The 19,529-nt window shown below is 44.1% G+C and overlaps 1 protein-coding gene across 1 annotated transcript in view; it reads right to left on the bottom strand.

The window, feature by feature from the left end:
• Positions 1-17,372, bottom strand: part of SLC4A5 (solute carrier family 4 member 5) — a 96,425-nt gene extending 79,053 nt beyond the window's left edge. The window contains exons 1-2 of the mRNA XM_089922948.1: positions 17,181-17,372; positions 11,972-12,142 (exon numbers count right to left, since the gene is read on the bottom strand). Coding sequence (XP_089779074.1) covers positions 11,972-12,142; positions 17,181-17,259 — 250 coding nt within the window. The 5' untranslated portion in view covers positions 17,260-17,372. The remainder of the gene's footprint in view (positions 1-11,971; positions 12,143-17,180) is intronic.
• Between the last annotated feature and the right edge of the window lie 2,157 nt (positions 17,373-19,529).

The raw sequence follows: 19,529 nt of genomic DNA, 5'->3' as shown, positions 1-19,529 counted from the left end.
TCAGTCCATCTAGATGTGGGTGTGAATCTCAGAGTTGCTACTTACTCATGAGTGAATTCAGTCTGAGTGAACAGGGTTATTGTCCCAATAAATCAGGTAAGGAGAATAACACGTGATACAGGGCCTGGAATATAACAGGTGCCAATCCCCCTTGCCACCAAGCTTAGCACTCAGGCTCATGAGTCTCTCTGGTGAAAACCACCCAGCTGTACAAATGGGGGGCTTCCACTGTTAACAGGTCTCAGAAGTACAGCCACTTCCACTCATCCTTGCATGCCCTTTCCCGTGTTCCTCGATGCCACCACTAACTTTTGCTCCTCTCTGCAAGCCTCTTGATCTATCTCTTATCCCACATCACCAAGAAAATAAGACCTCCAGGCATGAAATCCATCAACTTCCTCCTTTCCAGTGCTTCTGTGTCCTTACCACTGCTGGAGTCTATCTCTGAACAAGAGTTCTTCCTCTAGCCTATCTCTGGCCCCATCTATTCCCTTCTACTGGATCCTTATTTCGTCAACCAGTCTTTCCTTACCTGGGTCTTCAACTTCTCTCCCTCCACCCTCTTTCTCTCAACCCATAAACAGCTCTTCCTACTATGAAACACCTTCCCCTGATCCTGCCTGCCTTCTAAGCTCTGCTGCTCTCTTTTTCCCTTCTCTCTCCTCAACTTATTGAAGGGGAGGTCTACACTCGCTGTCTCTACTTCCTCCTTACCTAATCATTTCCCAACCTGCTGCAACTGATTCATCCCCACCACACTAAGGACATTGACTAAGGCAGAGATTTTAAACTGGAAGCTCAAAGATGTGTTTAATTCAGCCTTCACAGAGTATAAAAGTTTTTGAAATTGTTGCTAATATAAAGAATTATGAGATTGCATATAAAAATCTAGATTTCTGACTTTTCTTGAAAATTCAGATACTCTGATGACAGTGCCCATATTCCTACCTGACAACAATCAATTAGAGCTGAGTGATGGATGAGAATATGCATTTCAGTTTTCCACAGTCCCCACTACTCCCTATTATCACCCTGCGAATCTCATTTATGCTAAGCACCCAAGTGTACAACCCTGCTCTCAGATCTCTCTTGTTTTATTCTCAAATCAATAAGTCAATAAAATCAATCAAACCTACAACACTGTGAAGCTATGGTCTGGCTTGTGTCTCTGGGACATGAGTGGTGCTGACTGCTCCCTCTGAACTGAAATGCTCTTGGTTCTTATAAGATAGCACTTTCTTGATATTTTTTCCTATCTCTTTGAGGACTCCTTCTCAGTGTCCTTCCCTGGCCCTTCTTGCACGTCTCACTTAAATCTTGATCTTCCCCAGGATTCCTCCTTGGCCTTCTTGTCTCCTCTCTTTCTACACCCCGACTGGGCCACCTCATGTTCTTTTTGGTGTCGCCCTATAGCCGAGGTCACCCGCGTCTCTAGGTCCTGACTTACTGAGCATTTCCGACTGCCAGCTGGACTGCTCCATCTGGGAGTTCTCCAGCCTTCTCGAGTCAATCTCAACATATTCAAAGCAGCCCTGCCTCCCATCTTCCAACACCCCAACCTTGCCCTCCTCTGTTTTGATTAATAGTGCTCCTGGCTACCCAGCCATCCAGAGGAGAAGTCTTGGGCTCACTCCTGAAGCCTCCTTCTCTCTCATCATCCATGTCCAATCAGACACTAACGTTTTCCACTCACTTCCTGACTATTTTTTAGCTCTCTCCCTTTTTCCCACCATTGCCACCACCTTTGTTCAGGTTCTCATTATCTCCTATTCCTATCATCGCAAGAGCCACCTACTGCTCCCACTGCCTCTGCTTGCCCCATCCATCCCATTCCCTGTGTAGCACCAGAGTTTGCTTTAAGACATTTCAAACATGTTCACATGGCAGACTCCTGGGAGTCATGGTGCTCTTTGAGCAGCACCATAAAATATTGTGCATATGAGTTAGAAATAATTTTACTAGCAGAAAATACTACCAATATATCTGGATATAGCTCAATGGACTGCATTTATTTAAATGGATTTTTATTTCCGAATTTTTCTACTACTTTAAACTTAATCCTTTTTATTGATTATTGACACTTGCTAGCAGACGTCAAAGGTTTAAGGAAATTTTATAGAAGAAAATTTAGCAATTGAACAAATAACCTTATTTTGTCCTTAAATTGGGAGAAGACTATGACTGCTTGATGCTGAGAGGGCACACCAATTCTCCATGAGATCAGAGTTCAAGAACTACTCTTTTAAAATGTAGATTTGGTCACGTTACTCTCCAGGTGAAAAACATTCAATAGCTCTCTATTACCTAAAGCCTAGGGTCTATGACATGGCTCAAAACATCCCTCATGATCTGGCCCTAACCTGCCCTGGTAGGTTCTGTCATGTTCCTCCTCCAGACACCCCAGACTCCAGCCACCCTGGACCCCGGATACTCTGGACCAAAGTTACCCTGGACCCCAGCCACCCTGGACACCAGCCATCCTTAAGCCCAGACACTGTGGACCCCAGCCACTCTTGACCCCACATGCCCTGGACCCCAGCCACATCAGACCACACACAGTTCTCTGAAGAGGAGAGCACATCATTCCTTGGACCTTTTGTGCCTACCATTCCCTAAATCTGCAATCCCTTTCTGTCTTCAAGGCCAAATAAGAAGGCAAATAAATGGAACAGTCATGAAATGATGAGACCCGACAGGGAGGGCGATGCGTGAACCAGCCCTGTCTGGGGCATTACCTGCTCCCTGGAGTAGCTGAGCGCTGGGGTCTCCGGCTGTGGACACTGCCTCTGGCCCCAGCCTGTTTCTGCTGCTGCCACCCTGGCTGCTGCCTTCACACGTCCTCTTCCCCACCAGCAGAGCACAACAAACTCACTTTTGTTTCCAGTTAAGCACCAGGGGAGGTGTGGGGAGAGGAGAAGAGGGAGAGGGAAAGAGAGGGAGAGGGGGAGGGGGTGGGGGGGAGAGAAAAGGAATGTATGGAAGACTGGGGAAGTGGAGAGAGGGTTGTATGTGAGAAGATGTAGTAAGCATGAAAGGAAAAAATATTGAGAGTGAATTAAAGATATTGTGAGTATAAGAGAATTGTGTGTGTGTGTGTGAGAGAGAGAAAGGCAGAGGGGAGAGTGAGAGAGAGCTCTCAGGTTCTCAGGTGCGGTGGAGAGAGAAGGGCTCTGTGGCGGGGGCAGAACCTCCCGCAGGCAGCCGGGTCTCCACAGCAGCAGGGGGTGGCAGCTGCAGGCTCTGAGAGGACTGGCAGGACTGCCCCTTTCCCCCTCCCCCATGGGCCCTTCCTGCCAAGCCTAGGGGCCCAAGGGGAGCCCAGCCACCTCTCCTCAGGCCCCTTTATAGAGGCAAAGGTAGGATTTTCCTTGAGACTCCCCAGGGCCTCCTAAAGTGCCTTGGCTGCAGGTGTCCTGGCCCTTGGATTCTCTCAGCTGCACAGCCCCAGGGTGGAGGTGGAGTTGTAGGGGGAGAGGGGCTGGGGGGCCTCATGTTCCACAGCAACCACCCTTGGTCAGTAATATTCCATGCAGCTGGTTTCTCTCCTTCCCCAACCTTAAACCCAAACTCCTGGTCCTTTCCCTCCTAGTCTGCTTCTAAGACAAAATGCCAGCTATCACTCAGTGGGTATTTTCTGAGAGCCCATGGACAGTGGGAACTGGTCACTTCAGGGTGTGTGGTGAACCCTCCTGGGGAATTATTTTGCTCTGCTGAGAAACTCCTAATCTCCTGGGTTTGGTTCAACAAGTGCTTACTGAATGCTTACAATGTGCCAAGGTTGATTAGAGGTCATGAGTGGCTGCTGCTCCAAGGAGCTCTGAACCCTGAATTCACTAAGTCTCAGAGCTGGGAGAGAGCTTAGCGATGGATGAGAGGATGAGAAATCTGAGACCTAGTTTACAGCACAGAAGGCCCCACCAGGCCCCAGGTTAGGACAGCAGTCTGCTGACGCCCTCACCCTGCACTGCCCTGCACTCCCTTACCATGGCTTCATGCCTGAGGCTCAAGGATCAAGTGTGCCCACTTTAAAGCTGAGAACATAGCAGCAGAGGGTCAGGGCTGGGTTTTTAGGTGCGGGGCCCCAAGCAAATGCCACCACCAAGGACTTCCTGCTTTGCTGGGCTCCTTAGCAGGGCAGGGCAGTGAGTAGATGGGCCCCTCTAAAGGTCCCAGGCTCTACAGCTCGTACCACACTGTGGCTGAAGTCGGCCCATTTCTTCCTGAGCGCCACGGGGCAGACCCTGCATGCTACACCGAGTCAGGGGCTGTGGGTGACCTCAAAATCCCAGAGGAACACCCAGAGAGAGATCACCAAGGACGCCAGAAGATTCTCTTTACTCGTGTGGTGCTTTAAGAGCCCAGATCTAGGTTCAACTCCCGACTCTGGTAACTACTAGCAGTGGGATTTTGGCAAGGCATTAAGCAATCTTAGCCTTAGTTTCTCCATCTATAAAGTGGGAATAATCACACCTGCTTTACTGGATTGTGGTGGCCATTAAATGAGATGATATATGTGACGTGGTTGGCACAGTGCTTGGCATATGCCAAGTAAATATCACTATGATTGATGTTGCCAACAGGTCTGACACTTTCCTCCCTAATAACGGCCCTTTAAAACATTCCAAGGGCTCAATCCTTTTCAGCTTCTAAATACCTGTTCTACCCCTCCCACTCCACCCTGAGGCCACTCCCTTCCCTCAGGCCCACAGAAGCCTAGCTCTGTGAGCTGGGTTCCTGCATCAGGGTACCAGTGCATCTCTAATGCACTGCTGGGCCCTTCACGCAAGTTAATCTGCAAATGAGAAAGGCCACAGATAATAGCCCCTTGATAGCTCACAGCAAGAATCACATAGCGATGGCTCAACTGGAGGTATGGACTCAACCAGCAGTTTGTGGGAGAAACCTAACCTCTGCAGGAGCAAGCTTCAGGAAACACACAAAAAGAAGCAAACAGAATCGTGTTTTTACTGGGGGCAGGGAGGGGGGCACCTGTCCAGTCATTAGTTGAGCAAAGCACAAAATCACCGTGTGGACTGCAACCTGCAAGTCTTCAACTCCTAGAAGAGCCAGGAGGCATTTAGCACCACCAGGAAGTCAGCGTGAGGACTTGGACCCAGGGTCCTCAGCTCTGAGTCTTTTCAGAGGTGCTCTCTCTCAGCTCACAGCATGGACACTCTAAATATTTGCTAGGTGAATTTCACTGCTTAACACTCACGAGTATAGCAGCTGGGACTAGCCTTAGCAGCAACAAGGAAATGGAGCTGGGTAGGGGACCAAGCTCAAGGCCCCCGAGTACTGCGGAGTGGGAGAGACAGAAACTGAGGGCTCCAAAGTCATGCTTGCAGTCATTTGAGGTGGTCTTCAAGAGGGGACTGGAAGACTCCAAGTCATAGTTTCACGGTCAGTAAGGTTTTTTTTCTAGACAGCAGTCCATAAACTCAAAATATGATCTCTGGGAAGGAAGAGCAGTGAATCTGCAGACTTGCAGTGTTTATGGGAATCCATCCTGTCGTCAGTAGCTTTGGGGCTGTCTGCCAGCCCATACAGTCCCCCACCCAAAGGATGACTCTCGGGTAGCCGTGTTTGTGGAATGCTTGACCTGTGCCCCTTCGCCATGGTTAATTGGACCAGGAACAGTTAATCAGACACCTGACTCAAGCCTGGAAATTCTGAATTCGGTTTCTGAGATAGCTGGGCGTTTCCTGACGGTTTCTGAGAGAAGGCGCATGTAAAATGGAAGCTGAGGGCACAGAGAGGCAGAAAAGGCTACAGAGAGAGAGGAATAAAGCAGACTTACAGGAGAAGCAGGGGGAAGGCCATGAGTCCCAGAGAGGGTGCTCGTCCTCCTGCTGAGCCTGGTTGCTTGTTCTTTTGGGACTGTGAGAAAATCCTTTGCTCTTACAGTATAAACTTTCTCTCTCTCCCCCCACCCCCTCACTCCCTCCTTGTTCAAGACAGCTCAAGTAGGTTTCTGATACTTGTGATCAAATTACCATATTAATCATGAGGAGTCTCCCTTATATGAAATTCTAGGGTAGGGAGATTTTCCTCTGCATACCTTCTCAAAAACTGCAAGCGGAGGGCTTCCCTGGTGGCGCAGTGGTTGAGAATTTGCCTGCCAAAGCAGGGTACACGGGTTCAAGCCCTGGTCTGGGAGGATCCCACATGCCGCGAAGCAACTAGGCCTGTGAGCTACAACTACTGAGCCTGCGCGTCTGGAGCCTGTGCTCCACAGCAAGAGAGGCCGCGATAGTGAGAGGCCCGCGTACCGCGATGAAGAGTGGCCCCCGCTCTCCGCAACTGGAGAGAGCCCTCGCACAGAAACGAAGACCCGACACAGCCAAAAATAAATAAATAAATTAATTAATTAATTAAAAAAAAACTGCAAGTGTAAATGTTATAAAAGAATGTTAAATCTAACTAAAGGGCTAGAATTAGAGGCGATGGTCTTTGTGTTTAGCTCAACACATTGTGTGTCTTTAGCTGTGCAAAAATGGGTGTTGAGCTCAGGTGGGCAGAGGGAAATTGATGTGACTGAAAGGGAGGGGAGTGGGTGTATGTGTTGGGAGGGAGCGGAGAAGCTGGGGGGTGGCTGAAAACTGAGAAGCAGGAGATGTGACGGAACTGGCGAGGGGGAGTGGGGGTGAGGTGGGAGTTGCCAATATGGTAGGAAGCTGAAACTGCAGAGAAAAGTGGCCAATAGGAAATTTCCTGTGACCAGGGGATTTTAAAGAAAGGGGATATCTAGTATCTCACTTTAAAAATTGTGTATCTCTGCAAGGTAAAACTGCTCCATGGTTCTGAACTTCAAGAAAGCCTGCTGCTCACTTGTATGTGGTATGTGACCAATCTGGGGGAGACCAAAGGAGGACTGGATCCCATGCCTGAGCTGGAGCTGGAGGTGAGGGCAGAGAACAGGTACAGGAGGTGAGACACAGCGAGACTGTGAGCCCAGCAGGCAGGACTTGGAGCTACAGTGATACTGAGACTGGAAGTCGCTGGAAATTCACAGAAATTTAGGCAGAGGTAAGGACACTAACTCTCAAGAAATAAGGTAAATCCAGGTAACATATATGGGTTATAATAACTTTGTATTTATTAGAACTTTCATTGGTCCACTTGCAAACTGAGCTTTCAACCCTAATTTCCCCTTAGGTCTTAAGGTCACTAACTCAGGATTCCCTTCCAATAGGGGTTTTTGTTTGTGATTTGTTTGTTTGAATGCTATGTTGATAATTCCAGGAAATCCAGGTTTTAAGATGTCAAGGGCAAGAAGAGAGAGAGGAGCAAATACAGGCTTCCTTCAGGAATTTTGAATTTGCCTTCCTGTCTGCCCAACCTCCCCCCACTACACACACACCGGGGTGGGGCTTGCCTAAAAGGCCTAGGATGATACTCTTTCCCCCTTTCCTCCCTCCTATTCCCCTTTGTCTCTGCTCCTCTCTTTACCACTCCTTCCCAGAAACAAGTCGGTAAAGTAGACAGAGGAAACCACCTCATTTTAAAGCTTCGAACTCTAAAAGAAATCCAATTGTCTTTGCTCCTATGTTGCAAACACAGCCTGTCTCAGGAGCTCCTTAGCGGAGCAGATTATTTAGAGGTAAATTTGTCTTCTGTCCCAACACTTGCTCCTTCCTCATCAGAAATGGGAAAGAGGGACTTCCCTGGTGGCACAGTGGTTAAGAATCCACCTGCCAATGCAGGGGACGCGGGTTTGAGCCCTGGTCCAGGAAGATCCCACATGCCGCGGAGCAACTAAGCCCGTGCGCCACAACTACTGAAGCCCGCGTGCCTAGAGCCTGTGCTCCGCAACAAGAGAAGCCGCTGCAATGAGAAGTCCGCCCACTGCAACGAACAGTAGCCCCCGCTTGCTGCAACTAGAGAAAGACAGTGTGCAGCAGCGAAAACCCAACGCAGCCATAAACAAACGAACAAATAAATAAATAAAAAGAAACGGGAAAGAAAGACCCCATGAAATCTAAAGCCTTTGGAACCATATGAGGCTCAAACACCTGGCCAAAAAATAGCCTTCCTCTCCCTTACTGCTCATCTTGGGGTGGTTTTGATCTTTTAGTGACCCTAGAGTTGTTCAATACTTGGCAAGTAGAAGAAGACCTTAATACTTTTTCACACCCCTCCCACCAGAAGGATCTCATAAGCTTCTCAGTACCAGTGACGGCAGCCAAACCAGATGTCCACTCGTAAAGGAGTGCTTTTATTTTTTATTTATTTATTTTTATTTATTTATTATTTTTGGTTGTGTTGGGTCTTCGTTGCTGCACACAGGCTTTCTCTAGTTGCGGCGAGCGGGGGCTACCCTTCATTGCGGTACGCAGGCTTCTTATTGTGGTGGCTTCTCTTGTTGCAGAGCACAGGCTCTAGGCGTGCAGGCTTCAGTAGATGTGGTGCGTGGGCTCAGTAGTTGTGGCTTGTGGGCTCTAGAGCGCAGGCTCAGTAGTTGTGGTGCACGGGCTTAGTTGCTCTGCGGCATGTGGGATCTTCCCGGACCAGGGCTCAAACCTGTGTCCCCTGCATTGGCAGGCAGAGTCTTAACCACTGCGCCACCAGGGAAGCCCAAGGAGTGCTTTTAAATTGGGTTAACATAGATCAGTTGAAGTAACATATGTCAAGTGCCTGTCATGCACTGTGCACCATGCGAAATACTTCATGTCTGTTTATATTTCATCTAGGAGCTCACAACTTAGTGTGACCAACATCCCAGTTTGCTTCGGACTGACCGGTTTTAGCACTGACAGTCCCATGTTCCATGTCCTGGGAAAGCCCTCCATCCCAGTTAAACTGAAACAGTTGGTCACCCTACAACAATCTTTCACTCTGCAGATGAAGGTGCTGAGACCCTAGTGCCTACACACCAGGTTGGGCTTGGCCGGTCTTGTTCTTCTTAGATCTGGGCTCCGGTTCTTAGCACCAGCCAAGAGATGCCAAAGGGCAGCCATATTTCTACAGCTGCTTTTTACCCTCTTGCTTGTAATAGCTCTCAAGAGGTTCTCAGAGCCAGAAAATGCATTCTTTCCAGGGAAGGAAGCATGGCACTTGCTGGTTCTCACCACAGCTTGATGGTTCTATTCCCTACCTATGCTCTGCTGGAGTCAAAATTGATTGGCTGCTAAGTACTGACTTCCTAAATTATATTCATATTGGAGGAAGGGGTGGTAATCCAACAGCTATGGCGTACCATATTATGATGTAACTACTACCTACCTATCCCCGTCATCATAAGGCAGCTTGGCTGCTTAAAAGGATACAATTCTCAGCCCATATCCAACATGGTGACTGACCAGTGATAACTTACAAAGGATAGTAGTGTAGTGGAAGGGGCACACACAGGCTTTAGAGTCTACAGACTTGTTTTCAAATTCTAGTTTCACTGATTACCGCTGTATCACACTACATCTCTTCAAACCTTGATTTCCCAATCTGAAGATGGGGATAATAATATCTCCTTTTTATTAACAGCATACATTTAGTTAACAAAATTACAATGAAATACCATTTCATGGTACAAATTCTTGTCATTGTCTTGTGAGGCAGAAACTAAAGGAGTCACCTGTCAATCCTTCATCTGCACAGCCTGCTTTACTCTCAGGCCTAGCTATGTCTAGCCACCTGCCTGGCCAGCACCCACGCCCTCCATTCTGCATGATTCCCCTCTTCTATAGAGGTAGGTCCCACTTGGACTTTGTGGCCAGCTAGACCACCTGCCTGGGCTGTCTGAATGGATTCATAGAATAGACAGGACACTCAGAGAGGGAAAACACATGTGGTCAGTTGTCCTACAGCAAAGAAAAGTGGCAGATTCAGGCAATTATCTAGATGATGCAGTAAAATTACTCGGGCACTGTTTTGTTTTCCCTTCCTTGGGTCATTGTTACTGACCCTGGGATGTGGTGGAGCAGGGTTTATATTTGCATCATACACACAATGCCCTGTTTGGTTTGAAAGAAGTGAAGGACTGAGGGGTGAACCTCTACCACCCCTAAGAGAATGGCCGGAACAAGCTCAGCCCCCATGGGCTACAGAAAACTTGTGGTGGCTGTTGACTTTGCTAGCAGGCTTTGTGGCCCCCTTAAGTCAGCATGTCTGGAACTGTGGTCTGGAAAGTATTCTTAGGGGTAGGTGGGATCTATAAGAATTTTTAAATTTCATGTTTCCATTTTGATGATAATCTTAAAAAGATTTCTTCCATTAGATATAAGGGCAAAACTTTTCTGTTGTTATAATTCAAAAATGTGAGATACTTTTACAGAATAAAACCTTAATTAAGATATTATTTCTCAAACTGGGATTTTTATGGTCCCCTGGGGCTCTACAGAGGTACAAATGCATTTTCACGGGTCCACAACCCCTTTTCCCTATAAAAGGGGTTCTTACTTTACCCCAGCTTGAAAGACATGGCCTGAAATTTCCTGTCCTCCCAGGCCCTCCCATTCTCTCCCCTGTTCCACAGCCATGCCATGTGACGTGCATGGGAGTAGCAGGCTGTGAAGAGAACGAACTGAATGTGCAAACGTACCAAAGTATTCTCCATTCCCTCCCCTTTGGTTTCCAGCTAAAACCAGTGTCCCATTAACCAGAAACCACCAAAACAACATAAAATCCACCGTTCGTGACCACTTCTGTGATGCACCATGTTGCATCAGCAAATGCCATGTATTAGACCTCCTCCAAACCCTTCGATAAGAGAGCACCAGCTCTAACCCACCTTCCTCTTCCCTGACTCAGGAAGGATCCAGCAGACTCAACTTTGAAAGGGTGACTTCACCTCTGAATGCGGTGGAGTGACAGGAGAATGCCCCAGAGAGTGAGTGGGAGCATCCAGATCCAACATGGGGAGCAGGCCTTCCCACCAGGCTAGCCCTCCTTTGGGTCTCTGGTATGTCTACCCCTGAACATATATGTGTGCATAAGCCTGTGTGTGCATGTTTGTGTGTATGTGTGCACATGCATATTTTAATCAAAGCTTATCTCTTAAACTAGACACCTCCAAAGGACTCCCCATTAACCCTTCTCCCGCATAGGCACATTTACTTTGGAAAAGTCACAGGCCTTGGTAGACTTGGTGCCAATGACAGCAGTTGTTCAGGGCAGTGCAGGGTTGGGGGTGACTCAGATGGCCTTCGCAAGGCCATCTGGAATGTTAAGAGGTTGTTACTGCCTCTGACATTCTTTTGAAGGTTTAGATGGTAAAATAACTCATTTTGCCTTGCTCAAGACAGTGGAACTATATAGCAGAAACCAATTAGGTACCATTTATTACGCAGATTTGGGGTATGCTGCAGGTGAAATCATGTCCCTAGAAACAGCGAAGGCTCAAAAGGATAAAATGTCACAGTTGTGCTCTAATCTTTTCACTCCTCTTAAGATTGATACTTTTCTTTCCACAGGAAAGAACAAAAGACTGATTTTTAACCAGCCCAGAACTGATTTCCTCAACAGCAGAGGAAGGCCTCAGGGGCTCTGCTGACCTGGGAGAAAGCCTCCAGGACCCTGCAAGCTGAGGAGCAGGGTGCCCAGACAATTCCAGACCATTCCTTCAAGCTCAGGTGAAGAGCCAGGGTGGAGGGAATGCAATAAGGAATTCAGTTTACCGAGCACAACACCTCACGCCAGACACTCATGTTTGTTCTTGGCTCTTCGGGCAACGGCTGTGTGGCCCCTAGGAATTTGGAAACAGGAAATAATTCTGAGAATTAAACTGTGAAATCAAGGCAGAATGGATCAGAGCAGAGGTCTCAAAGTCACCAGAGAGGGACAGGGGCTCAGCCTGACTAAAGGTGTCCCTGAGCAGAGAGGCTGGTCTGCCATGGCAGCAGAGCAGAGGGGACTGAGAGGCCTGAGCAACATGGGGCGTTCCTCACATTCTCCAGAGAATCCCCCTGCCCTGCCCTGCCCTGCCCCATCTGGACCACCCAGCAGATGGCTCCCCAGAATGGTCCCCTCAAGAACTCACGTGTCCTGATGACATGATCCACAGTGCTGCAGGCACTGGCCAGCCCCTGCTGCGGCTTGTCTGGCCGCAAGCCCCAGTGGACCTTTTGCAGGCCTGAAAGATGTCCCTTCGGGTCTCTTTTCCTGTGAGGGTAACTGGGGACTGAAAGCCCAATGTGGATGGAACGGCAGTCTGTGGGCACAGAATAAAAGAGAGGGTAGGTAGAGTTACTGAAAATTGGCATTTCTCCTTAATATTTTCCAGTTACAAAGAGCTGAGGCCACTGAAGAAGATCAGAAGGCAAAGCATTCCTGGACGGGGCCACTGGGCTTGATAGAATTCCAACTCTGAACCAACTCCCCAGTTGCTGGAAGGGAGACCCTTGGCCCTATAGTTAGAATTCTGTCAGAATGAGCAGAACTCCCATCTCCCCATTCTTGCTAGTCCAGAGCAGCAATAAACACATATGGTTTATGACACATGGTCCAGGAGAGAGCCCCTCGGTGGGTCACATATTCAGTTCAAAATGCCAAGCCGCGGCTTCAATTGTTATGGGAAAGCCATATGCATTTCCATCAAGGGCCATTTTTACTAACAGCCAAGGACTCTGTGAACTACCACTCATCAGAGAAGTGAGTTATTAAGGATTTCTCAAAGCTGGTTTCGTAAACTAGAATTTTCAAGAACTAGAGCTACCAAGAACCCTAATTCAGAATTCCACTAAGAAGCCTGGCTGCTATGTAAATCCCCCACTAACTCTGTACACAAAGAGGCAGCTAGAATTCCCTCAGACCTCAGAAAGGACGTTCTGCCACCAGTTTCTCATCCGTATTGTCTTGAGTTGGTCAACAATTTTAAAAATAATTAATAGTCTTTTTAGCACAATTTTAGACGTACAGAATAATTGAGCAGATAATACATGAAGTTCCATGTACCCTACCATATGTGACCTCAAGTTTCTCCTATTATTTTTTTAACTTGGGTTGTGATTGACATATAATATTGTATTAATTTAAGGTGTACAACATAATGATTTGATATACGTATATCTGCAAAATGATTACCACGATAAGTTCAGTTAACATCCATCACCACACATAGTTACAAATTTTTTTCTTGTGATGAGAACTTTCAAGATTTAGTCTCTTAGCAACTTTCAAGCATACAATACACTATTGTTAACTACAGTCACCATACAGTACATCACATCCCCATGACTAATTTATCTTATAACTGAAAGTCTGTGCCTTTTGACCACCTTCACCCAATTCCTCACGTCCCACCCCCAGCCTCTGGTAACCACCAACCTATTCCCTGTTTCCATGAGTTTGGATTTTTAGATTCCATGTATAAGTGAGATCATACAGTATTTGTCTCTCTGTCTAAGACACTTAGCATAATGTCTTCAAGGTCCATTCATATTGCAAACGACAAGATTACTTTCTTTTTCATGGCTGAATAATATTCATATGTATATCACATTTTCTTTAACCATTCAACTGCTGATGGACACTTAGGTTGTTTCCATGTCTTGACTATTATAAATAATGCTGCAATGAACATGAGAGTACAGATATATTTTCAAGATAATGATTTCATTTCTTTTGGGTATATACCCAAAAGTGGAATTGCTGGATCATACAGTAGTTCTGTTACTAATTTCTGAGGAATCTCCATACTGTTTTCCACAGTGTCTGCACCAATTTGCATTCCCACCAACAGTGCACAATGGTTTCCTTTTCTCCACATCCTTGCCAACATTTGTTATCCCTTGTCTTAGATGATAGCCATTCTAACAGTTGTGAGGTGATATCTCATTGTGGTTTTAATTTGAATTTCCCTGATGATTTAATGATGTTGAGCACATTTTCGAGTACCTGTTAGCCATTTGTATGTTTTCTTTGGAAAAATTTCTATTCAGTTTCTCTTCCATTTTAAAATTGTATTTCTGTTTTGTTTTGTTTTTCTATTGAATTGTATGAATTCTTTATATATTTTGGGTATTAACCTCTTATCGGATATGTGATTTGCAAATATTTTCTCCCATTCTGTAGGTTACCTGTACATTTTGTTGATAATTTCCTTTGCTGTGCAGAAACTTTTTAGCTTGATGTAGTTTAACTTTGTTTTTTATTTTGTTGCCTTTGCTTTTGATGTCAAATTAAAAAAAAATAATTGCCAAGACTGATGTCAAGGAGCTTACCCCTTATGTTTTCTTCTAAGAGTTTCACGGTTTCAGGTTTTAAGTTCAAGTCTTCAATCCATTTTGAGTTGATTTTTCTGTATGGTGTAAGACAGGGGTCCAGTTTCATTCTTTTGCATGTGGCTGTCAAGTTTTCCCAATATCATTTATTGAAGATGCTATCCTTTCCCTATTGTATATTTTGGCTCCTTTGTTATAAATTAATTGACTATATATGTGTGGGTTTATTTCTGGGCTCTCTATTCTGTTCCATTGATCTATATGTCTGTTTTTATGCCAATACCATACTGTTTTGAATACAGTAGTTTGTAATATAGTTTGAAATCAGGAAGTGTGATCTTCAAGCTGTGTTCTTCTTTCTCAAGATTGCTTTGGTTATTCAGGGTTCTTTGTGGCTTCATATGAATTTCTGGATTGTTTTTTATATTTCTGTGAAAAAAACATCATTGAAATTTTGATTGAGATTCTATTGAGTCTGTAGATTATTTTGGCTAATATGGACATTTTAAGAATATTAATTCTTCCAGTCCATGAACATGGAATATCTTTCCATGCATTTGTGTTGTCTTCAGTGTCTTCCATCAGTGTCTTACAGTTTTCAGTGCACAGATCTTTTATCTCCTCGGTTAAATTTTTTTCTAGGTATTTTATTCTTTTTGATACAATTGTAAATGGAATTGTTCTCTTAATTTCTCTTTCTGAAAGTTCATTGTTAGTGTATAGAAATGCAACTGATTTTTGTATATTGATGTTGTAACCTGAAATTTTAATTTAAAATAATTTTTTTAATTCTAACAGTTTTTTGGTGGAATTTTTATCATTTTCTATTTATAATATCATGCCATCTGCAAATAGAGACAGTTTTACTTTTCCCTTTCCAATTTAAAAATTTCTTCTTCTTGCCTTTTATTTCTTTTTCTTGCCTAATTGCTCTGGCTAGGACTTCCAGTACTATTTTGAATAAAAGTGGCAAGAGTGGGCATCTTTGTTTTGTTACTGATCTTAAAGAAGAGCTTTCAGCTTTTCATCATTGAATATGATGTTAGCTATGGGCTTGTCATATATGGCCTTTATTATATTGAGGAACATTCCCTCTATAGCCAGTTTGTTGAGTGTTTTTTTTTAATCATGAATGGATGTTAAATTTTGTCAAATGCTTTTCCTGCATCTATTGAGATGATCATATAATTTTTATTCTTCATTTCATTAATGTGGTGTATCACATTGACTGATTTGTGGTAAAAATTTTCCCTAGGGCTGGTCAACAGCTGTTGATCATTATGACTATTTCTGAAGCCCAAGAATAGCAGCTAAAATTTGAAAGTCTGTGGCAGAGTGGGAAATTGGACTTTGTGTTCTTACATCAAGATCTACACTAACTTTGTGAGGGTTTTTTTGGGGGGGGGTTGTTTTGTTTTTGTTTGTTTGTTTGTTTTTTTCCCTTGGAGGAGAGGGCTGCCTGTTAGCTCAAACTCCTGAAACTGACATACTAGATGCCTGGGCATCACTGACTGCACATATCACACTGAAACCACATGAAGCTGAACCTTGAAGAAGCATGTCTAGGCCTTTTAGAGACATGTTGCATGCCCACTCTGGTGAGCAGATTCTGTGTTAGTCTACACTGGCTGGTGCATTACTAGGCACTGGAGAGTAAGGTTACATGGATGTCAGTGTCCAAATCTCTTTAGAACCCCAGCTCACCCCCACCTTATCCTACTGCTTGCTCTTCTGGACCCTCAATCTCTCATGGGTGTAATGAGAAATTTGAGGTAGATACATTTATGAAGCGCAGCCTCACTTCCTAGTGAACCAGTATCAGAATGGCTGGTGCATCTCCTTCTTTCTCTCTCCTACACTGAGCCTGAGCAAGCTGTAATCTGAGGTAAGCCATGGTCACCAATATTTAGAGATAAGTAGTTCTACTCTAAAGGTTTAGCATATTTGGTTCTTTCAATGATGAGTTCCTATTCTCCAGCCTTGAGGCCAGGAATGGAAATGAGAAGCAGCAGATGTATCAGAAAGGCCTCTACCAAGAGTTAGCTGCCCTGGGTGCTCCCTGGCTTGTTCTTCACCTGCTGTATGGCCATGCACATCTGCCTCTCGGGGACTCAGTGTCCTCACTGATAGCGCAGGAATAAAAATTCTTTCTCTACTGGCTACGCGTTGTTCTTGAGAAGATAGAATGGAATGCTGAATGGGAACATGATTTTGAGAATTGTGTGGGGTTATACAAACAAAGAGCACCCTTTTTAAAAAAAAATCAGGGGATGGTTGTCAGGGAAATATTTTCTTTCTGCCATGGATCTAACTTGTCTCATTTTCTCCACTATAACCATCAGAGTGTGGCTGTTTAGCTGGTAAACTGTAGGGAATCATAGCCCACCCCCAGCTTGTTTCTTTGCTCTGCAGGACCTCTCTTCTCACTGTGAACATCTTGTAGTTTGGCTCAGGACAGTGCCAGCTCCTCACTGCATTCTTCTTCATCAACAGCCCCAGAGTGTCTCTACACGTTCCTCAGCTCAGGAAGCATCCAGCTGGACAGGAAGATTACTGTATCCCTCCAAAAGGGCTGGGGTAGTGTCTCTTCATAAACTCTGTGGCTGCTTTTCTGTAGAATGTAGGATACTTAGGGTCTCTGAGTGAGCAATTCTGGAGCAACAAAAATATCCCCACTCAATATCCTCTTTCACTGGTTTTACCTGAGCTGCCATTTTTAGAATCTATAGAAAGTTGATATTTGGCATTTAGTATGATTTGTAGAGCTTGTAAAATAAGTGAGTTTAATTTTGTGTTGGAGAAGCTATGCCGTAATCCTAGTACCAGTTACCTGCCTCCAACCTGACCACGTGGTCCCTTTAAGAAATGGTTAAGGCTGGTCCCACCTGATCTAGGGGAGACACTGTGGGTGGGTCAGGGAAAGGGACCAACTCTCTAGTTTTCCCAGCTGGAAGGGCTGTTATAAGGATATCCAAGGAATTCCCAGACCCTCCAAGAATTTGCATGAAGTTCTCAAGGTGACCTTACCTTCCTGATCCTGACATCGCCTCCTGTAGTTAGGGGGGTCCAGCTTCCCTACCCCAGCCTTTTCCTCCTCCACCTTCATAACTATAAAGTAAAAGATGAACACAGCCTCAAAATGTAAATGACACAAAAAGGTAAAATTTCAAGGAGAAATGGTCAAATTCATACTCATAGCAGAAGACCTTAGTGCAGATGAAAAAAATTAAGACAAAAGAACATATAAACAAATTGAGGAAGCTCAAATATATATATGTTGGGGAGATATATATATATATAAGAGAACACATTTCTTTTTCAAGTACAAATGGAACATTTACAAAGAGAGCACATATACTAGGTCTCAGGAAAACCTTAGTAAATTTTAAAGAATCTGTATCATACTTCTACAGTAAAAAAACTAAAAACAAAAAAACCCAAAACTATACAGATTATCTGTGGGTTCTGCATCCATGAATTCCACTAACCATGAATGAAAAATATTTTTAAAAAATATTCCAGAGGGCTTCCCTGGTGGCGCAGTGGTTGAGAGTCTGCCTGCCGATGCAGGGGACACAGGTTCATGCCCCAGTCCGGGAAGATCCCACATGCCGCGGAGCGGCTGGGCCCGTGAGCCATGGCTGCTGAGCTTGCGTGTCCGGAGCCTGTGCTCCGCAACGGGAGGGGCCACAACAGTGAGAGGCCCGCGTACCGCAGGAAAAAAAAAAAAAATTCCAGAAAGTTCCCAAAAGAAAAACTTGAATCTGCCACACACCAACAACCATTTACATAACATTACATTGTATTTACAACTTTTTACATTGTTAGGTATTATAAGTAATCTAGAGATGATTTAAAGCATACAGGAAGAGGTACCTTTGTTTATACACAAATACTATGCCATTTCATATAAGGGACTTAAGCATCACAGATTTTGGTATGGAGTGGGCAGTCCTGGAACAAATCACCCACAGATACCAAGGAATGACTATATATATAAATACATATTTATATATATGTGTATAATAAATATATATACATATATTTGGAAACTAAAAATAATTTTTAATGATGGGCTTAACAGGAAATCACAATGGAACTTATTACATATTTAGACTTGAATTACAACTTGAAACTTGTGGGTTACAATATACTTTGAGAAAAAAGGGAGAAAGGAAAGAAAGAGGGAGGGAGAGAGGAAAGTAGAAGGAAAATAAATGTGATAAGCATTTAACTAAAGAACCTAGAAAAAAACGAGAGAGAAAAGAAAGTAGAAGGACATAAATATAAAAGATGAAAGCAACAAATAATGAAATAGAAAACAACTGAGCACAGAGATGGTTAATAAATCTAAAGGCAATTATTTGAAAAGATTATTAAAATAGGCAAACCATGCAAGAGTAATCAATAAGAAAAGAGAATATGCATATGTAAACAACATTTGGAATGAAAAAGGGATGTAACTAAAAATATAGTAGAGAATTTTAAAATTATAAGTGAATGCCATGAGAAACTTCACGCCAATACGTTTTAACTTAGATAATAATAACAGCTACTGTTGCAATGTGCCAGGCATTATTTTAAATGCTCTGCTCTGCATGTCTGACTTACTTGAATCTTCACTATAAGTAACATTGTTGTTCCCATTTTACAGATGAGGAAACTGAGGCACAGAAGGCCTAATTGACTGCTCAAAGGGGGGGACAGCAATTCAAACCCAGACTGCCTGTTTCTGGGACTATAGCTCTTAGTCACAAGGCTAATAAACAGATAGTTGATTAGAAAAGTAATAGAAATGATCAAATAACTTTAAAAAATTAGAAACTCCGAATTAACCAATAACTGAAATGGTTACAGGAAAAGCATCACAACCAGTCATATATTGATAATTATTGAAGGAGCTTTGTAGGGACAAAAGAATCATCATATTTTTTTTCTATTTTTATTAAGTTTGAAAATTTTCTGTAATGAAAAGAAAAATAAACACCAGAAGCATAGAGGTTTTTTTTTTTTTAATGTTTTATCTGAAACTTCAAGTATATATAGTCTCTAACTTATACAAAATTGTTCTCAAAACTAGAGAAAGGGGAGTTGGAGGTAGTCGTTTCACCTGAACACCAGGATAGAGGATGGGGCCGAAAACAGGAGAGTTGGTTGAAAATCTTCATAAGGACTAAGTTAAACCCTCAGATCTCGCTCCTAGGTTCAGTCTCCTAGAATGGCTCCCCTATCCTAGAAGATGGAAAAGTTAACTCAGATGGCCCTTGGATAGTTGAGAGCAAGAAGATGTCATTTCACTGGGGGAAAAAAGGATTTAATTAAAAATAGTGAGCCATTCAGCCCTCTCCTAGAACAGTAATGAAGCTTACACACTCC

Source organism: Delphinapterus leucas, chromosome 13, assembly GCF_059928025.1.
Source record: "Delphinapterus leucas isolate spDelLeu-1000000601 "Yukka" chromosome 13, BTC_Dleu_Yukka2, whole genome shotgun sequence".
NCBI classification, from domain to species: domain Eukaryota; kingdom Metazoa; phylum Chordata; class Mammalia; order Artiodactyla; family Monodontidae; genus Delphinapterus; species Delphinapterus leucas.
Note: the sequence above shows the minus strand (reverse complement) of the source record. Positions and strands in the feature narration are given on the sequence as shown.